The 19529-nt window shown below is 38.7% G+C and overlaps 7 protein-coding genes and 1 long non-coding RNA gene across 8 annotated transcripts; 4 read left to right on the forward strand and 4 right to left on the reverse strand.

The window, feature by feature from the left end:
* The first annotated feature begins 108 nt into the window (after nt 1-108).
* On the forward strand, nt 109-4879 carry LOC109599681 (uncharacterized). The gene is made up of 13 exons (XM_020015700.2): nt 109-295; nt 345-1269; nt 1317-1364; nt 1417-1660; nt 1713-1824; nt 3073-3318; nt 3369-3535; nt 3589-3703; nt 3757-3977; nt 4033-4089; nt 4146-4196; nt 4452-4535; nt 4592-4879. Exons 1-13 carry the CDS (start codon nt 177-179, stop codon nt 4798-4800), a joined length of 2598 nt encoding a protein of 865 aa, XP_019871259.2. The 5' UTR covers nt 109-176; the 3' UTR covers nt 4801-4879.
* LOC109607832 (integrator complex subunit 4) lies at nt 4806-8450 on the reverse strand. Its single transcript, XM_020024292.2, has 10 exons — nt 8192-8450; nt 7403-8142; nt 7148-7346; nt 6926-7094; nt 6682-6876; nt 6354-6623; nt 5712-6284; nt 5438-5661; nt 5157-5382; nt 4806-5100 (listed from the first exon to the last, which is right to left on the reverse strand). The coding sequence occupies exons 1-10, from the start codon at nt 8243-8245 to the stop codon at nt 4880-4882; spliced, it is 2871 nt and encodes a 956-aa protein (XP_019879851.1). The 5' UTR covers nt 8246-8450; the 3' UTR covers nt 4806-4879.
* A 64-nt stretch (nt 8451-8514) lies between these two features.
* Nucleotides 8515-9218, forward strand: LOC109607834 (ER membrane protein complex subunit 4). Its single transcript, XM_020024293.2, has 2 exons — nt 8515-8656; nt 8710-9218. Exons 1-2 carry the CDS (start codon nt 8604-8606, stop codon nt 9161-9163), a joined length of 507 nt encoding a protein of 168 aa, XP_019879852.1. The 5' UTR covers nt 8515-8603; the 3' UTR covers nt 9164-9218.
* Nucleotides 9160-9567, reverse strand: LOC109599670 (uncharacterized). The gene is made up of 3 exons (XR_007547907.1): nt 9453-9567; nt 9339-9406; nt 9160-9289 (listed from the first exon to the last, which is right to left on the reverse strand). It is a non-coding gene; the product is annotated as an uncharacterized LOC109599670 (long non-coding RNA).
* A 99-nt stretch (nt 9568-9666) lies between these two features.
* On the forward strand, nt 9667-11729 carry LOC109607837 (traB domain-containing protein). The gene is made up of 5 exons (XM_020024295.2): nt 9667-9828; nt 9878-10116; nt 10314-10565; nt 10618-10930; nt 10989-11729. Exons 1-5 carry the CDS (start codon nt 9804-9806, stop codon nt 11273-11275), a joined length of 1116 nt encoding a protein of 371 aa, XP_019879854.1. The 5' UTR covers nt 9667-9803; the 3' UTR covers nt 11276-11729.
* LOC109607838 (formylglycine-generating enzyme) lies at nt 11387-13317 on the reverse strand. The gene is made up of 4 exons (XM_020024297.2): nt 12685-13317; nt 12459-12630; nt 12249-12408; nt 11387-12192 (listed from the first exon to the last, which is right to left on the reverse strand). Exons 1-4 carry the CDS (start codon nt 13205-13207, stop codon nt 12052-12054), a joined length of 996 nt encoding a protein of 331 aa, XP_019879856.1. The 5' UTR covers nt 13208-13317; the 3' UTR covers nt 11387-12051.
* Nucleotides 13318-13507: 190 nt separating this feature from the next.
* LOC109599667 (sodium-coupled monocarboxylate transporter 1) lies at nt 13508-18712 on the reverse strand. The gene is made up of 8 exons (XM_049966597.1): nt 18236-18712; nt 15232-15391; nt 15060-15177; nt 14941-15008; nt 14731-14885; nt 14538-14678; nt 14269-14487; nt 13508-14220 (listed from the first exon to the last, which is right to left on the reverse strand). The coding sequence occupies exons 1-8, from the start codon at nt 18427-18429 to the stop codon at nt 13515-13517; spliced, it is 1761 nt and encodes a 586-aa protein (XP_049822554.1). The 5' UTR covers nt 18430-18712; the 3' UTR covers nt 13508-13514.
* Nucleotides 15773-18195, forward strand: LOC109606149 (U2 snRNP-associated SURP motif-containing protein). Its single transcript, XM_020022717.2, has 3 exons — nt 15773-16356; nt 16401-16936; nt 16991-18195. Exons 1-3 carry the CDS (start codon nt 15919-15921, stop codon nt 17943-17945), a joined length of 1929 nt encoding a protein of 642 aa, XP_019878276.2. The 5' UTR covers nt 15773-15918; the 3' UTR covers nt 17946-18195.
* Nucleotides 18713-19529: the final 817 nt, after the last annotated feature.

Consider the following 19529-nt stretch of genomic DNA (forward strand, 5'->3'; position numbering starts at 1 on the left):
TAAAACCGTTTTATTTATTCCTTACATTGCAATTTTTCATTATAATAAAATAATAATAATGTTTTTTATTTAGAAGTTAATTACCACAAGAAGAAGAAGACCTATCATATAACCTCTGATAAAATGAAAAATTTGTAAACATTGTTTAATAAACAATCTAAATAGTGGTAAACAAAATGAAAGTTACGTCAGTGCGCGTAATCAATCGGATCCACAAATGTTGCGTAGACGGTTGTTTATCTCACCTTTTAACACCAAAACCGGCACTATTCCGATTTCCCAAAGAACTGGAAAGGTAAATCAGTGGGACAAAGTTTGTTATTTTGTTTACACATAAGTTTTAGATCAAGACAATGGGCGGTAAACTGCAACTTCCCAGGCCGAAAAGGAGACGCACTGTTAGCCTCACCTTTATTCAACACAAGTTACAGAGTTTGTGCCCTGCACTTCGAAGAAAACATGTTCATGAACAGTGAAAAGACTAGGCTGCAACTTGATGCAATACCCACTTTAAATTTGCCTTTGTGTCCAAACAAAATTGAAGTTTGTGATGATGATGATGATGATGATGATGATGATTCTTCTGAGGAATCAGAAGTGGAAGAGATTGAGAAGACTAAAATACCTATTGTACTTCTGGACAAGCTTAAGGAAGGAGTTGTACAAGCAGCATTGGCTGGGTGCACAATTAGACTAAAAGGGATTGTGCCCAAATCAGCCGTGGGCAAAATTATTAACACATCCCAAAAAAAGCCTCCTCAACCAAAGCCTCAATCTGTTAATCCTGCAAAACCATATACTACCCCTCAGCCAGCCAAACGTCCCTTGTTGCCCAAGCCAACAATACTCAAACCTAAAGTTACAAAGATTGATCCCTGTCCCCCAAAAGTTCACGTCATCATGAAACCAACTGAGCCTCCAATTGTTAAACCAAGTGTAGCAGCAGTACCATCAAACATCCACCTAATTGTGACTCCCATATCCACAATCAATCCAAATCTTGTAAAAACAGGGAACCAAACGAATGTTCCAGCAACTCAAACTTCAAATATTAGTTTAAAAAATGTTAACAAAATCATTGACACCATCATGACTGCACCAGTTACCCAAAATGTGCCAGTTGTTGTACCAATATCCACAACAAATTCAAACCTTGTGAAAACAGGGAATCAAACAAGTGTTGCAAAACCACAGGCTCCAAATAAGCCCACTATGCCAGTTAGTCAAAACGTGCCATTTGTCCCATCTTCTGAGCCTATGGTCACTGATGTGAGTGTGTTAATTTTGTGTTTTCTGTTGTAATTGTTAAATTTCAGGTTGTAGAATCTCAACCTTTGGATACATTAAGTTATGGGAACTTTCAGGTGTGTTGTATTATTGTTTATTAGATTTATCATGAATGTTATGCGTGTTTAGGCGAAGAGAAAATGCGCCGTGGCTTCGTGTTGGGACATGAAATTCAAACGTCACAGGTTCCCACTACACAACATGCAGTTGTTCAATTTTTGGCGCGTCCTAACAGGCGACATGAGCTTGGAGCGAATGCCGAAAAATAAAATATATAACTCCAAGGCTATTTGCAGTAAACATTTTCAATATCACGAGTACGAAAAGAATGAGACTCTTAAGCCCAATGTTATACCCTCAATTGATTTACCAGGTAGTGTATTTTATTAAGTTTTAATTACATTTATTTGTTAAATGGATTTTAGCTAATAACTATTTGTTTGGTGAGGACAATAAGACGTGCAATTATTCAACGTGTACGAACAACAGGCACAGGGCCCCAGAAAATACGTATTATTTCAGAATACCTGACAACAAGTGAGTTAATTTCATTTTCTACTGTTTTTGGGATAATTTAGGGTGTTGAATACGAAAATGTTCTTCATTTTTATTCCTTTGTGCTTAGATAATGGTAAATTTGTGTTTTCATTCATCCATTCCATTGAAATTAACAAAGTTATTGATACTTTAGAAAACACAAAATTATACCTAAATAACGAACACCCTGTATAAAATGTTGTACCTATAAAATGGTTCTTGGTTAACGTGTATGCCAAAAATGAACTTTTGAGCATCAAAATTGGCTGTGGCTTTACAGACATTTTAGTTAGAGCATCTGAAGCTGTAAACATTTTTGAAAAAAAAATAATTAAAAACTATTGTATTTAGGTATAGGATATGGTAGAGCCATTTTGTTTGAAATTATATATAAAATTTAAAAATCCAAAAATATACAAGGTTGAAAGGTTCCGTTGAAATTAACAAAATTATTTATATTTTAAGACGCATAAAATTAGACTTAAATAACGTACACCCTGCATAAAATTTCGAAGTACCTATAAAAGCTCCTTATAGAATAGTTCTTGGTTAACGTCTATGCCAAAAATGAACATTCCAGCATCAAAATTGGTGGCTTTACAGACATTTTAATTAGAGCACCTGAATCTGTAAACATTTTTGGAACAAAATTAATAATTCAAAAACTATTGGATTTAGGTGTAGGATATGGTAGAGCCATTTTGTTTGAAATTATATATTAAAATTAAAAATCCAAAAATATACAAGGTGTTCCGTTGAAATTAACAAAGTTATTGATATTTTAAGTCGCACAAAATTAAACTTAAATAACGTACATCCTGTATAAAATTTGGAAGTACCAATAATGACTTCTTATAGAATGGTTCTTGATTAACGTGTATTCCAAAAATGAATTTTCCAGCATCAAAACTGGTGGCTTGACAATCATATTAGTTTAGCCCATTAGTCAAAATTTTTGAATAAAATTAATAATTCAAAAACTAGTAGATTTAAAATATAGGACACGGTAGAGCTATTTTTATTGAAACTACATGTAGAATTTAAGGTGTTCTATAGAAAATAAAAGAGTTGATGTAACTTTCAGCGATACTAGAAATGTAATTTTGTTCAAAATAAATTAGGAAAATAGTCCCGTTCTCTATTAACTACTAAATAAGTTAAATAAATGTCCCAAATGTTCGGCACACCTGAATTATCCAAAAAAAATATTCAATAAAATGATTTATAATAAATTATTTGTTTTGTTAGACAATTTCAGTGGAGATTGGGCGCCGGTTTAGTCAACAACTCCACCCCAAATCAGGATCTGTTCATATGTTCTCAACATTTCAACCAGTCGGACTTCTACGACCACTGTCCGAAGTTCTTGAAGAAAACAGCTAACGTGAAGATCGCGTCGTCGACTGCAAGGCCGACGCGATGCGGCATCAGCACCTGCACCAACAACACAAACCATACGCCTCAAGTCTACCCGTATCCGGACAATAAAGAAATGTAGACCTCGGCCCCAACTGTGTTCCATTTATTAATAGTATTCGTTTCAGGACCAACATTTGGATCAGAAACACCGGCAATTCGGACACCGCATTTGGCGTGTGCTACTTGCATTTTGAGCCCAGGATGTTCAAGGAGTCGATTAAGGGTGCCCTGAGGGAGGACGCCTTTCCGACCCTCCAATTGGATACGAGATTGGTACAAGAGCCTATTATTGGTACGTAATTTGTTAACACAAAAACATTTAGACTAATGATTGGATTGTTACAGACTATAATATCAGCATATCAAATAAACAAACCATGGTGTGCACATACATTGTGTGTGGATCCACTCAACTTACCCCCAACACGAGGCTATTTATGTTTCCCCAAGATGCCACACTGTAATTACTTTAATTTGATATTGACTTGTGATTGAATTGGTTCATGATTGTAGATGGAGCGAGTGGTGTAGAGCCGCAGGCAAAGGTAAACAGTTCGAGGCGACCCGAAGACCCCATTTTATGTCGTTCGCCGTTTGTTCGAAACATTTTAAAGATTCTGACTTCTATAGCGATAGTAAAAGACTGTTACATAAAAAGGCAATACCTATTCCATGTGGGAGTATCGAGGATGTATCGATACCTTCCAGCAGTAATTCACGAGCCACAGAAAATGGTAGGTTTAAAATTGTTGTTTAATTAATTAATATTATTATTAATTATTTATTAAGTACTTTCAGATGTTGAAATTTTGGAAAACCCAGTTAGTGTCATTGATTTGGAGAGTGGTAAGAAACTTTCAAAATCACTAACTCTTTCATACTTAATTACTTACAATTTTCAGAAGAAGAACTGAGTGATTTGGAGTGGATGGATGGAACACCTGATCCTGACAGTAATTAATAATACATTTAACATCTATTTTACACATACCAATTTACTGGGAAATTAATTGTCCAATTTACATATTTAATTTTATATTCAAATATAATTAGAATAATTTAAGTCAAGTTATAGTTGCTACAAAAATTTCAAATTAGTACTTTCTATCGTTCTCCTTCTCATAAATAAGTACTAGAAAATTGGTGAAAACTAGAACTTGGGGTGTGTAAAATAGGAATTATATTATTTAATTTTTTTATATTTTTAGGTACTGAACCGACTTGCACATTATTTGACGGTTCAGTAGATTTTCACGGTTTCCAGAAAAAAGTTAAAGCCAAACCAGTAAAAGGTAATAAACAAATCTGTGTCCCTAAGAATTTTTTTAAACACACCTTTACATTTTAGGGAATTTGACTTATCACAGGCTGAAATACTACACCATGCAAAAAGGTTTAGATGTAGGGTATGAAGTCCTAAAAGGTCACAAGGTGGGTTCAAAAGGAATGAAGTTAAAGTACCACACCGCCATTATAATTGATGACGATGACGAACAAGAGAAAGCCCTAGTCGCAGATCTGTCGAAACATTTCAGATCAGACCCCCCAGCCAAATAAAAACATAAATTTTATATTTATTTGCTAATTAATTAATTAATTAATTCATGTTATAAAATAAATATATATATAAACAATTTTACAGTGTTTTCTTTATTGGTTTCGGCGCCACGCTCACTTTGATTGGTTTGCACAGTTCGAGCAACGTCTGGGTGGAATCAATGCTAGACTTTTTCTTGAATATGTCGGCTTCGGGAATGGCAACGGCTATGCTAATTTCCACGTTGCACGCCTCCGACCAAACCTGATGGGATATCAATACAGACGTCAGGAGCCGCAGATTGTGACCGATTTTTGCCTCTGCCAAAAAAACCATTTATAATTCATCCCTTTTAGTTTGTCTGCTATTGTTTTACCTTCGTTATTTTCATCGTAGTACAAGGGTTTCAGATGCGACGGCCTGGGCAGAATGATTTGGGTTTTCTGGTCCGGATACTTAACTTTAATTCGTATCCTTGAGGGGTCCAACAGGTGGTTAAGCTCCGCCTCCAGCGGCACCGACATTATGAGACCGGCGGTGAACTTCAATGACGTATCGGTCTGCCCATTCGGTTCCAAAATACTTGCACTACTCATTCTTATCTGTAAAAAAACAGTTACAATTTATAGAACGAGTTTGATGATCATAAAGTCATACGTTAACGTTGGGGGCTGGAATTTTGCCGAGCTTAGCCTCGGACAAAATTGGTATGAGCACCCGGGCAACGGTGCCCGGCTTGGGTTCCTCCAACGACGACAGCTCTCTGAAAACCAAAGAGGTAAACGAATCCGGATCCAATCCGCCTTGACTCAGCTGATTCTGCATGTCCTCCACCACCGTCAGGAAGTGATGGCAGGGCGCCAAAGCTGACGCATTACTTCCTACAAATACACTTATTAAACAACAATCGTTTTACCACAAATTAAAGTACCTTTAACAATATACACCAAATTCAGCGCCAAAGCTCTTAATCTGAACTGTTTTACGGCGCATTCTTCGGCGCTACTCAGACCGACGAAAAAGAATTGCAGCTTCAGACACAGCTGCAACAAGTTCTGAATGCTGGTTTTGAGATTGTTGGCCTGTTGCGTGGCCAACGTTACGGGGTTCATCCAGAAACCCTTCTCCAAAATCTGGTACAACAATAGTTGAGCTCCAATGTACAAGGATGTGAACTGCGCCGTTCCCGCAACCGTGCTGTCCATGTCGCTCAGCCTGTTCAGGTGATCTTTGGCCGTTTGAAGCATTATCGTCGGTGCCCTGACTGTGTTTTCGGCTATGTCCAAGTTTTTTATGATGTTATGAAGAAAGTTGAGGCTTTCGGGCACGCTGGGCAGCCTCAGTATGTAGTTGTAGTTGGAGTTTGACAAATTTAAAACGGGCACGAAGTTAGGCATCGTATCCCTCAGGTATAAATAGTGTTTTATTGTGTGTGGTTCCAATAATGGTATGAGAGTTGTTGAATATTTGGCGGCGTTCAATATTAATATTAACTGACATATATCTTTGTAAAAAGTTAAGGAACTAAACTTTGGATTATCTTACAACATACATAAAGCAAATTAAAGGATACATTGAGGGCTGTCGACGTCTGGCTGTGACAAATCAAAGAACGGATGGGCGTTTAACATCAACGGTACCAAAGGTAAAACAAGCTCTGGATGTTTGGCTCCTATCCGCTGCAAACATCTGTAAGTTGATCGTTTGTCATTTGGATACTTTTTAAGATTGTCTAACAGTTTGTCAGTACACAGTTTTAAACCGGCCATCGTGGACATTTGGCACGACGCCAACATTCTGTGCAAACCTTCTCTGACATCTTGAGAGAAATCCTCCAAGGCACCTAAATTAATTAGATTTAAAAATTTGAGGCCATTTTTTATATTAAATAACAGTTTTACCCAGTATAGTTTCAAGTTGGTCATCTCTAAGGATAATGTGTTCAGAAATGCGTCTTAAACTGTCTATTGCTTTGAGACGAACGTCCTCGATTTCATCATTAAACATGTCAACCAAAAAATCAAGGGACAAATTGGCGAAATGAGGATTATTCATAGACAATTGACATAAGGACTCCACTGCAGCTGATCTTACCTCTAAAAAATAATATTATTAAGTTAACAGAGACATGAACTAATAAATTACCTAAATATTCATCTTCTAATCCATGTACAAAAGCTCCACAAGCTCCACTGCTCATTAAATTTATATTGTCAGCATCTAACACTTCTCTTGGTGCATCATCTGCCCACTTTTTACCACTGGCCCATTCACCACTGGTAACATTTTCCCAAGCTAGCTCATGAGCTGTTCTCTATTAAAATTAATTAATACATTTATCTTTTAATTAATTAATTTAATAAATACCTTTCTCCTCATATTGGACATCAATTTCTTGTCCAGTGTTTGATTTAAAAACTTAGGACTGACCATGGTCATAGATCCCAACAAACTAGCTGCCAAAGTTCTGACATGCATGGAAAGATCTGTGACACCATTACAAATCTTTCCAAAAGCATCATCTACCAATCTAATTTCATGTTCACTGCCTGGCACAAATATCTCACTAAAATTTATCAAAAGTTAGACAACACAGGTTGATTAAATTCATAATAAACTTACTTTTCAGGGTATGTTGTCCCTAGAAGCCAAATGAGCCTAAGGGCAACCTGCCTGACAATTTCATAATCATCCTTTAAGGCCTCACAAACATCTATGTAAATGTCAGGATTGATTTTAAACTTTCTACTGTACAAGGTAATAATGGTGGAGAATGCCTGGCTTCTAACTCTGGCATCATCATTATTAAAATAGGAGCTAACCAACTTCAACAACTGGTCACAATCACTTCCTGTACACAATGGAGTGTGAGCCCCAATTATCTCCAAACACTTAGCCTTAACAGCGTGACTCACATCAGTTAAATAATGTTGGGCAACTTCCACCAGCTTCTGGTGTATGGGGCTGGCTTCAGGCAGTAATCCACCCAGCTTCAGCACTGTGTTCATACCTTGTGCTATCACTTTATGTGAATGATCATTTTTAAGCAGTGCAATTGTCTCATCAATTATTAAAGGTATGTCTGTGTTGCTTTCGTGCCCTATGTCAGACAACAAACTCAAAATCTTGACCCTAACAGAAGACTCGGCTTCACTTTTGAAATGATCAGTTAACTTTTTCACTGCCTCACACACATCAGCCTGATCCAACTCCAGTGTATCGGACACCCTGAGCAAAGTTTGCAAGACTTCATTGCTAGTCTTGCAACTTTCCAAACAACTGATCAAAGCTAATGAAGTACTGCTCGGAACTTGTTGTACCTTTTTTGTTAATCGCAATTTTTTCGTTGGGATCTGGGTCTCCTAAAATTTTATTTTTTAGTTGTGTTTTGGTCATTGTGTGGCGGTTTACCTGTATTGTTTGGCTATACTCAGCCAGAGCTCGTTTCTTCAGTACCGCAGCCATGCCGTTTGATTAATTAATGAACTACATTAATGTTAGGCTTTGTTTTTAAACGTTTTCAATGTTTGTTGGTTATGTTTAGTTATCACGTCCATAGACAACCATAACGGAAGAGTGGCTTGATTTTATATGTCTATGGATGTTAAAATATTAATTCGTTGAATTTTAATGGTAGATTTATTAAAATATGAGCATTTAGTGGTAAAATTTATTGAAATTGTCTTTATGGCTTGTTTATAAATTATAAACAACAATTAATAATACAGTGACATCTATCGACTGAACGATAAAACCTGACACATGATAAACGTCAAATTAAAAGTAATTATTTATTAAATACACCGTGAAATAAATCGAAATAATGTCGGGTAAACAACAAACACGTCGTCAAAAGTGGATTTTGGAAGGAAGCAGGTACTTTTTGAGCATAATGATTTGGAATAACACTGTATATTGTATGTTTTTAGGGCCTCAAAGGCAGATTTAAGTTCTCCGCCAGCTTTTACATCGTCAAACATCACTCAAATCAACGAGGTGTCCAAAAAAACTGACGTAAACCGACTAATAACTAAAAAATCATGGGATTTGGCCTTAGCACCGATAAAACAGCTGCCCATGAATTTATTTTTCATGTACATGGCCGGAAATTCCATCTCCATATTCCCCATAATGATGGTCGGAATGTTGCTGATGCGCCCCATTCAGTCGATCTGGGCCACTAAGAGTACCTTCAAAATGATTGAGACCAACACAATTGGGCAGATGATCGTTTACGTGTTGGGGAACATACTGAATATCGGCATGGCTTTGTACAAGTGTCAGAGCATGGGTTTGTTGCCGATTTATTCGAGCGACTGGCTCGCTTTTGTGGAGCCACCAATCAGACAGGAATACGTGGGTGGAGGGGTTGCACTGCATTAAATCTAATATGTATTTATTTATTGGAATAAAATTACACAACTGGGTACTGTTTTAATTCTTTTTATGTTTGTCGGCGAAATCCTTGATCTTTTCAAACAAGGCCTGAGGGTCATCAACTCTGGGCACCTAAAATTGGAGTTGTAATTGGAGTTTATGAAAGTTTATTTGTTCTTACATCGTAGTTTTGGGACATGTATATTCCTGCATATACACCAATAATGAAAGTTACCTGAAGTTTAAGAACTTTTGTTTTAAACAATGGATTTTATGGTTTATAATTTGTACTTACAAAACCTCTCACCATTGTGTTAATTTGATTTATTCAATTGCACTTTTGTGGGTTAGAATTAATGTCAATTTTGACATTGAAGTGGTCACCAATCATATGTTTTTAGAGAATTTCGTTTATCACCAAATTTTGAATTCATTCATAGTTATTTTCTCAAGTACTTTTAATGATACATAAGTTTTCAGACGGATTTTACACTCATTGATAATAAATCCAATTAAAAACATGATTAGTATTAAAATTAGTAGGAATAAAGTCATATTAAAATTTCCAAGATAACGTTGCCAACTGAAATAGACCGACATATGTCAGTCAAATTGTTGAGTTGAGTTATCATTATTTTCTTGAATTATGGACAACTCCTTGGCGAATTTCGGTAATTATCCAACTAGCCCCGTATACCACGACCGACACACTTATTTCAGAGCTTACCGAGAGCACGGTTAAGGTGGGCACCGATTCGGAGAACGGGTCGGACAAGAGCGATGAAATAGTTATATTGGACGAGGAAAACGGTATCGAAACAAACGGTGATAAATCCTTAAACTTCGATAATAACCTACCTCCAACAGTAACACTGTTAACGCACCCAACATCTGGTGCCAAGGTCTATCTTGTTGGGACTGCTCATTTTAGCAAGGAGTCCCAGGAAGATGTCTCATTGGTGAGTATTCCTTAGGTTCTTCTATTTTAGAATGTGACAAGATGTTTTTTGTCTATTCCAGTTTGTGTTTTGAATTCATTGTTTAAAATGTGAGGATACTATTCAACTACAATGTCCTACAATGCTTTTAAAGTCTACAACTATAGTTAGATTTCTCCTGTTTATTATGAGTACAACAATTATAATATTGTTTCCAGGTCATTCAAACAGTAAAGCCAAATGTAGTGATCCTAGAATTATGCAAATCCAGGACAAACATCCTGTCGCTAGACGAGGCGACTGTCCTGGAGGAGGCCAAAAACATCGACAGCGCAAAAATCCTGCGCACAATCCAAGAGAACGGCCTATACAACGGAATAATGTACCTGTTGCTGCTAAACATGAGTGCCCATCTGACCAAGGAAATCGGAATGGCCCCCGGGGGCGAGTTCCGAGTGGCCTACAAAGAGGTAACAACATTCCTCACAAGCCAACCAGCCACTAACGAAACGTTTCAAACAGGCCTCCAAACTGGAACACTGTGGCATCCACTTGGGCGACAGGCCCATACATGTGACGCTGAAACGTGCCCTGTCCCGGCTCACGTGGTTCCAAACCATCAAACTGGCCTGGCACCTGCTGACGGCCAAGGATCCGGTCTCCATTGAAGACATAGAGAGGTGCAAGAACAGGGACATGCTGGAACAACTGTTGGCCGACCTGGCCGGCGAGTATCCGACTTTCGGGGAGGTGTTCTTAGAGGAAAGGGACGTTTATCTTACCCATTCACTTCAGATGGCCGCGGTGGACAAGCTCAGGCCCAGCCCCAAAGAGAGTAAATCGCCGATTGTTGACCCACTGCGTTATTTATTAACAATTTGTGTAATTTTTAGGGAACCCCAACTTTAAAGAGCCTCTTAAGGTGGTGGGAGTTGTGGGTATAGGTCACATGCCCGGAATTGTAAGACTGTGGCCCAACGACCAGTCGGGCAAGATAGAGGAGATAATGCACATACCACCCCCTTCACTGACTTCAATAGCCATTCGGTACACCATTAGGATTTCCTTGTTGTCTTTAGGCGGTTATATGATTTATAAATACGTTCGTGTGCCGAAAGTTGTCAAGACCAATCTAGAAACGGCTGTGCACAAGTTCGTGTCCAGTTTTAAACCTGTTTGATTGTTGCTGCAGTTTTTATTTTGTACATATGTCATGGTTTTTAGATATACATACATTCCTTTAATACATTTACAAGTTTTTTGGGTAAAAGGTCTTTAATTAATACTAAAGTTTATTGTCAATTTGTGATATACATATAATTTTATGTTTCTATTCAACGTTAGTATGTATATAATTTTTGGAAGACTTTGTGGCAGGATTTACATGTTTATTTTAAGTACGAAATCGAACACTGCCTGTTTATTGCACAGTTTAAAAGAACTAGAGATTAAAAAAATAAAAACTGATAGCATAAGACTGTATAAACTTGTTTCTATTAGCTTAGATCAAATACTTGTATTTTATTTTTTTACTCTCTCAAAACTATTAATCAGTTCTCCTAAATATTTTTATGTAACATTTAGTTTTTTGTACGAAAACATCGTGGAATGTGGGAATAAATATTGAGATTCTGTATGTTGTGTATTAATTGGACTGTCTAGTTTTGGAATCATTTTAAGGCAACAATTGTCTAGGATTAGGTTTTGAAGCCACAGCTATTAGTATCAACTAAAACTAACAAGTTTGCCCATGCGAATTTAGTAACTATACACTTTTTCGATTATTTTCGTTTACACGTACTATTTCTAATGTTTTTTCTGTTAATTTAGATGACAAAATGATTGTGCTTAATAGGTAAATGTTTTACAAGTAAAATGAATGACTTTCAACAAGCATAAACCTTAAAAATAACCCAAAACCAGGTGTAAGTTCGTTGTCTTAAGTAAAAATAAACCTTATTGAACATCAGCAGCACACCTGAATCCTAAATTCCCCGCCGAGGTGTCCTTTGTGTTAAACGACCTGGCGGCACACCTGTACCTAAAACAATAAGACTCGTGACATAAAAATGAGCCGCCTTTCTTCACTTTTGATTCCTGCAACAAAAACTTATTGGTAATCCGGAAATTAAATTGGTTTATGGGATTTTTACTGGGTCATTGAGCCAACTGTCCTGCGTCCACTCCCAGACGTTCCCAGCCATGTTGTACAGCCCGAATTTGTTGGGTGGAAACTCGTCGACCGGCGACGTGAACATGTAACCGTCCTCTGCCGTGTTCTCTTCTGGAAAAGTGCCTTGCCAAATGTTTGCCCTTGAATCCAACATCATAAATTGTTCATACATAGACATCATTGAATTTACCAGTGTTTTCCATGAGGATTCAGCTTGTTGCCCCATGGATACAGCTTCTGTTTAAGGCCCGCCCTGCACGCCATTTCCCACTCAGATTCTGTTGGAAGGCGCTTCTTCAAATGTTTGCAGTAGTTCACTGCATCATTCCAACTGACGTGAATCACTGGGTGGTTCAGCCTATCTACAAGACATAAATGATTTTATTTTGTTTGAGTGTCTATGACTAATAACTTACCTTCAATGGATGATTTTTCTCCTTCAGGCTGTTTCCAAGTGACACCCTTCAGTTTAATCCACCACGGCGCCTGCACAGCCCTAACATCTTGGTACTCCTTCCTCTGGTCCTCTGGCAAAATCATTTCAAAAACAAAACTGTCCCCAAAAACCTCTGCCTCAGTTTTGTAACCAGTTTGTTGTACAAAATCTTTAAAGTTTTGATTAGACACCTCGTATTTATCCAAATAAAACGACTTGACGGTGGCGTTCCGGACTGGGCCTTCGTGGTCAGACTCGAAGACTGGTTTGTTCGTGCCCATTTCGAACGTGCCCCCATCAATTAATACCATGTTGTCAGTGCTCAAATCATCGTTAGGCAAAATATTATTGTCAAGTTTCAAATCGTTTAAATCTTTCGAATACTTTTCAGACGGATTATCGATGTTACACTGCCCGTTCCTGTTCAATTTACATCCACAATCGGCTAAACAACTCAACGCCTTAAGTACCAAAATTAAGGATAAAACAGTGTTTAAGTACATGGTTATAGTGTTCGTTGTAGCGCTTGTACATACAGTGAAATAAATAAGGAAATATTACATGATTCAAGAGTTAGCAACAAAAACAGAGAAAGCGGACATGGTTCATTTGAACGAGGTTATGGGTCTTTGACAGCTGTCATGCTCATGGTAAACACATAGAAAACATGGGTAAACAATAATAGGCAACCACTTTTACACAATTCATTACATATTAATTTGATCATTTGTATATTTAATTTTTAATAGAAGTTAAATGTACATATTTAGATTAGGGTATACAAATAGAGACTAAAATTATTTAATTAAACTATTTTATTGTACTTAAAGGTATTTTTTCAACAATTTCGTCTGGCTTTACTGCCAATTTATCTTTGAGCCCTGAGTCCTCATCCAAAAAGCCATAAATCGCAGGCGACAATAAATCCCTGTGTACCTTTTTGTCCTTATTCCCCCCAGTAATGTAACTAACAATCAACCCCACAGTAATAGCAGTAATCGCTCCAACCGCCGTATAATACATGTAGGACAACCTGTAGAGAGGAAAAGTGGGCTCAGCAGGTCTGGCCGTTCCATCCGGCACCAAAGTCAGACTCAGATACTCCGCCACCCAATTGGCATTGCATCCCTCCACGGACACCGACTTTTGCGGAAACTTAATCGCCCCCAGTGCCATGTTTATCTGCGTCCCTATCGAAATCCAAGACACCAAGGCGCCGCTCACGATACCCCCAGTGAGGGCGCCCTTCGAATTGGCTATTGGGAAGAACATGCCGAGACTAAAGATGCCCAAAAGTGGGCCGGCAGTTATGGCGCCCAAACTGCCCGACGCCTGGATCAACGCCCCCATTTTTTCCACCACGAATACCAGTCCGACGCAGATGCTTCCTATGATCACCACGATTATTTTCATCAGGAGGCTGGCCTGGCTCTCTGTTAAGGGTTTCTTCATCCTGGGTTTCACCAGGTCTTCGAATATGACGCCGGTCATCGAGTTTAAACCAGTCGACATGGAGCTGGAAACGATAGTTTTATTGAGGACGAATGAAGGATTAGTGTTTTACCTGAGGGCAGCACTGAAGACCCCGCTGACGAAAAGTCCGGGAAGACCAGGCATAAAGGCGGCTATTTCCATGACGAAATAGGGCAATAGTTGGTCCGACTTGTAAATGGAACCTCTGGTTATGGGGTCGCATTTGTGGTACGAAGCGAAGATCACCAGTCCCATGTAACAGCACATGGAGACCAAGGTGACAATTCCCGCCACCAAAATTGCCACAGTGCTAAAAAGTATTTCGTTAATTTAAATTACTGGAAATATTAAAGGTGTTACATTCTTGCTGATTTCAAGGAGGGCATCGCCAAACATCTTTGCACCATAGCCTGATTGATGGAACAAGAAGCCATCCAACTGAAGAAGTTACCGATAGTTACGGTCCAAAATGAATGTCTTATTGTGGGATCCAAGTCCATACTAAGAAAGGAAACGATTAATATCACTATTGAAAGCAATTTAAACGAATTACTTGAAGAAATCGATTCGTTTTCCTTCTACATTTCGTCGCCAGACTTCGTTGAATCCTCCAACGCTCGCGGTTCCAAGACAAACAACAACAATCATGGATCCAAACAGTATAACTGTTTGGACTGTGTCCGTCCAAACAACGGCCTTAAGACCGCCCTAAAACGCACTTCTTGCAGATGAATTTTGCCTTTCCATAGGCAGATTTACTTACCAATGTCGTGTAGAAGATGCAAACTATGCAAACTACTGGAGTCACCATGTGAAGATTTATACCCGTTACTTAAAAAAAGGCATTTTAGCTTCATTACTCGTTGGAAACAGGGGTGTTACCTTGACTAAAAGCTAAAGCTGGCACGTATATCACAATAGGAATGTACAGCAACATCTTGGTTAAAAACAACAATGATCCTAGCATACGTACGGTTGAATTGAAACGCAGGTTTAAGTACTGGAACAACGACAAATGATTACGATACAAGATTGGTGAAATTTATTCTTTTACCTCGTAACTGGAAGTAATTTGCAACTTGTAAAATACCGGAAGATAAGCAAAAGCCATTGCCAAAGAAACGAAGGCTTTAGACGCGATCACCATCCAGAATTGGGTGCCGTACGTGTACATCTCGGCGGGAATTCCCAAAACGCTTATGCCTGATATGTAACTAAAACAAAAAATAATGAAAATTTATTGAAAAATAAATATTTTAGCATGCAGGTAGGCAACCAAGTTTAAGTGTATGATTTTATAATTTATTCTATAGATGGCACGCGCATGTGTAAAAAAGTTAATTTTAAAATTTTTTGATCAAGTAGGGTTGGTTAGTCTTAATGAGGAATAAAATCTTATAATTTCAAGATTTTGTAAGTAAGATTCAATTTAAAACAAAATATAAAATTATACTTAAGACTTTTTCCTAATATATGAAATATAATTTTTATTTTGAAAAATTGATTTATATTGATTGAATATAAATATAAATTAAAAATTTGACACTCATCTGTCAAAAATTACAATTGCTAATTAGATTTTCTTACAGATTTTATCTACGTATATTTTAACAACACTCAGGACAAAGTAAAGTGTTCGTTCATTAAATTTATTTGTGCAATTTTAATATTATTTTCATTTATTTATATAATTAAAAACCTTAAAACTCATGATTACACTGCGTTCCAGAACTACGAAAAAATGTCCAAATCCTTCGATAGAAAGCGGCGAGAGGCCGAAGACCAAGAAGCCACCGGCCGCGTCTTCCAGGACTTCATCACAATATTCCAAGACACTCCAGTTCTCCCTCAGAAAACCTTTGTCAAATCGGGCGTTCTGTTCTCCGAAGAAACTCAGAACACCCAAGTCGGCCAAATTTATGCTCCAAAACCTATAATCAAACCCACCCCTTCGATAGTGAACGCCTTGGAGTGTGCCAAAATACTGAAGGAAAGTAAGCCGGATCGCCACAAGAAACAGGATAAACCGAAATCGAATCTGGAACAGCTCAAGGAAGAGCTGAAAATGAGACACAAAAACAGGGACGCCAAGGCCAAAGGCAGGGACGACAAACCTGTGTACTACGACGGAGAGGACCCCAACACCACCAATCTGTTTGTCGCCAATTTAAACCCAAAGGTAAATAACATTTACGACCTTCCCAATCCAATATTTCGTCTCAGATTAACTCGCAGGAATTGATGACGATTTTCGGGCACTACGGCCCCTTGGCCAGCGTGAAGATAATGCTGCCCCGCGGCGACGATAAATCTAAGAGCGGCTCGATCTGCGGCTTCGTGGCCTTCATGTGTCGCAAGGACGCCGAACGGGCGCTCGTCAAGCTGCGCCAGCGCTCCGACATGCGCGTAGGCTGGGGCAAGTACGTGGAGGTGCCCGCCTATCCGATATACGTGCCGCCCAAGTTGCTCAACATGTACCTGCCGCCGCCCAAGTCCGGGCTACCCTTCAACGCGCAGCCGTTCGACAAGGAGTTCAAGCGCCCAACCAACAGGGAGGAACTGGACAGGTTGCTGCACGACTCTATAGTGAAGGTCACCATGCCGTTGGACAAGAAGGTGCTGACCATCGTGCACAGGATGGTGGAGTTCGTGGTCAGGGAGGGGCCGATGTTCGAGGCCATAATTATGACCAGGGAGATGCACAATTCGGATTACAAGTTCCTGTTCGACACGCAAAGTCCTGTCCACATCTACTACAGGTCAAACCCGTTGTCCTTCCGGCGGTGGTGCAGCTAACGTAACTTGCTTTACAGGTGGAAGCTGTACTCGATTTTGCACAGCGAAAGCACGAAGCAGTGGTCGATGAAACCGTTCAGAATGTACGACGGCGGCCCCATTTGGCTGCCGCCCATTGCCCCGGATTACGTGAATGGCATGCCGGACAGCTTCTTCGACGCCGATGACAAGCACCAGCTGAGCGAAGCTCAGTGTAGCCGTCTCATTAACACTATACGTAACTTGAACGTGAGCCGGACTAAAGTAGCCGAAGCCATGGTCTTTTGCATGAACCACGGAGACGCCATGGACGACGTGGTGGACGTGATCGTTGAGTCGCTGACGGGCGACGGTACGTGCCCCATGAAGAGGATGGCACGTCTGTATCTATTGTCGGACTTGTTCCACAATTGTTTGGCAATGAAGGTGCCGGTGAAACTTATAACCGACGGCGAGGCTGTCATGTTTAAAATCTTGCAAGCCTTTTATAAATCCATCCAAAGTGAGCCGTCTAAAAAAGCCGATGCTTACAAGGTCAAATTATTGAAGCTGTTGCATTATTGGGACAGCCGCCAGTATTTCCTTTTCAATTTGTCGTCCTCCTTTAACTCGATATTCAACAAGCACGTCCAAGACGAGGACGACTCAAGCGGCGACGAGCCCCTGGATGGTGCCAATCTTCTCAAGCGGGGGCTGAAGAACCAAACAAACGATTGGCAGGTGGTGCTGCCACTGAAACTCGAAGAGAAAGTGCAAGAACAACACAAGAAAAGCACCTTCAACATAGAGAGCTTCGTTCAATCAAAATGGAACACCTTAGACCCTGAAGAGGTGCAGTCCCAGGCCATGTCCACCCAAAAGTTGTTCTATTTGGAACAGGTGAACAACGTGCCTAAACAAGAGTCGGTCCCTGTTAATTTGTACGACGAGAGGAGACCGTACAAGAGACGTCACAGTTCTAGAACCGGTAGCAGCAAAAGTAGAAGGAAATGAGGCGCTTGTTGTTTTAATGTGATAAGTTTAAATGGTTGAATATTAGTTGTTGCGTGCGAATTGTAGACGAGATGTTGGAATTAGGCGGATTTTGCTTCGTCGTAATTTATTATCCAATTTAATTTAATGGGGGGTCACAATTAATGGAATTAGTCTGAGAGCGTTTTTCTGCTTGTGGACAATTGGCGGGTTTCCAGATTGTGGCAATTCCGCTTTTTTCATAAAATAAATAAATTCCTTATTAAGTGTATTAAGCTATTTTGATTAGAAAAGCAAAATTGTAAACTTACCTGGCAATTAGGGACATGGATATGGGAAAGATCCCCATCGTTTTCCCACCCATCAGATACTCCGACGTGGTGTTCTGCTTGACTTTTGCGAAGAACGCGAAATAGACGCCGATCAATGCGGACACGATCAACATGATCGCAAACACCAGATAATCGAACACGTCGAAGTATCGATCCGCACCCGTTGGATCCATGATGACCGTTTAAACGACGTACTGTAAATGAAAAGACTTTTTAAGAGGATAAATTTAGCGCGGTCCTCAATTGGAAAATTGTGTGGATGGTTGTGGCGCACGGTTCGTGGAGACCTTGCGCTTGAGCCTGATTATCTTGGAAGACGAGACCAGGAAGCGGTTGCTTAACTTGTTTAACGCTGGGGGGACACAAAATACTATTTACTCTCCTTGTCTGTCTAATAATCTATTTTTGTACATATTTTATTTATAATATAAATAACAGTAAAATTTAATTTAACTTATTCTTATGGTTTTTGTTTTAATTAATATCACGAATTGTTGAGAACATACATTGCCTATTGAATTAGATTGGAAATCCTCCAAATTATGTCCCAATCGTTCATTAATGACCAATACATTACATGGGAGGGTCGTTACATGTACTGTGAATCCCTCCCGTTCTTTCAATACTCCTAATAGTTCTAAAATAGAAAAAAACTTTGATGGGAATTTTTATTGACTAAAATCGGCACAAGTATCACCCAGATGTGTATGAATGTCCATTGATGTTGTTATCAAAGATTTTACATCGGAAGACCATTACATGTCCTGTGAATCCCCGAGAATATCTTTGGATAGCCTAAACTGTACTAAAATTGAAAGTACCTTTAAACTATTTCTTGTGTCTACCTAATTATCTTAATTAATCTGTAGTGTTCAAATAACTAATGATATTTCATACTGTATTCTAAAAACTAATATTTTTTTATTCATAATTTGTAACATTGAGAATTGAGCTTAAAATAAACATACAACTGCAATTTTCAAAGGAATTTTTATTGACTAAAATGAGCACAAGTAACTCCCTGACGTTTATGGATGTCTACCGGTGTTGTCATCCAAAGACTTTACACTGGAAGATCATTACATGCACGTCCTGTGAATCCTCGAAAAGTATTGCATTTCCATAGCCCATATTATACTAAAATATAAAGTACCTTTAAGCTATTTCTTGTGTCTAACTAATTATCTTAATTAATCTGTAATGTTCAAATAACAAATGATATTTCGTACTGTGTTGTATTGTATGTCATTGAGAATTGAGCTTAAAATAAATA

This window comes from Aethina tumida, chromosome 4 (assembly GCF_024364675.1).
Source record: "Aethina tumida isolate Nest 87 chromosome 4, icAetTumi1.1, whole genome shotgun sequence".
Lineage (NCBI taxonomy): Eukaryota > Metazoa > Arthropoda > Insecta > Coleoptera > Nitidulidae > Aethina > Aethina tumida.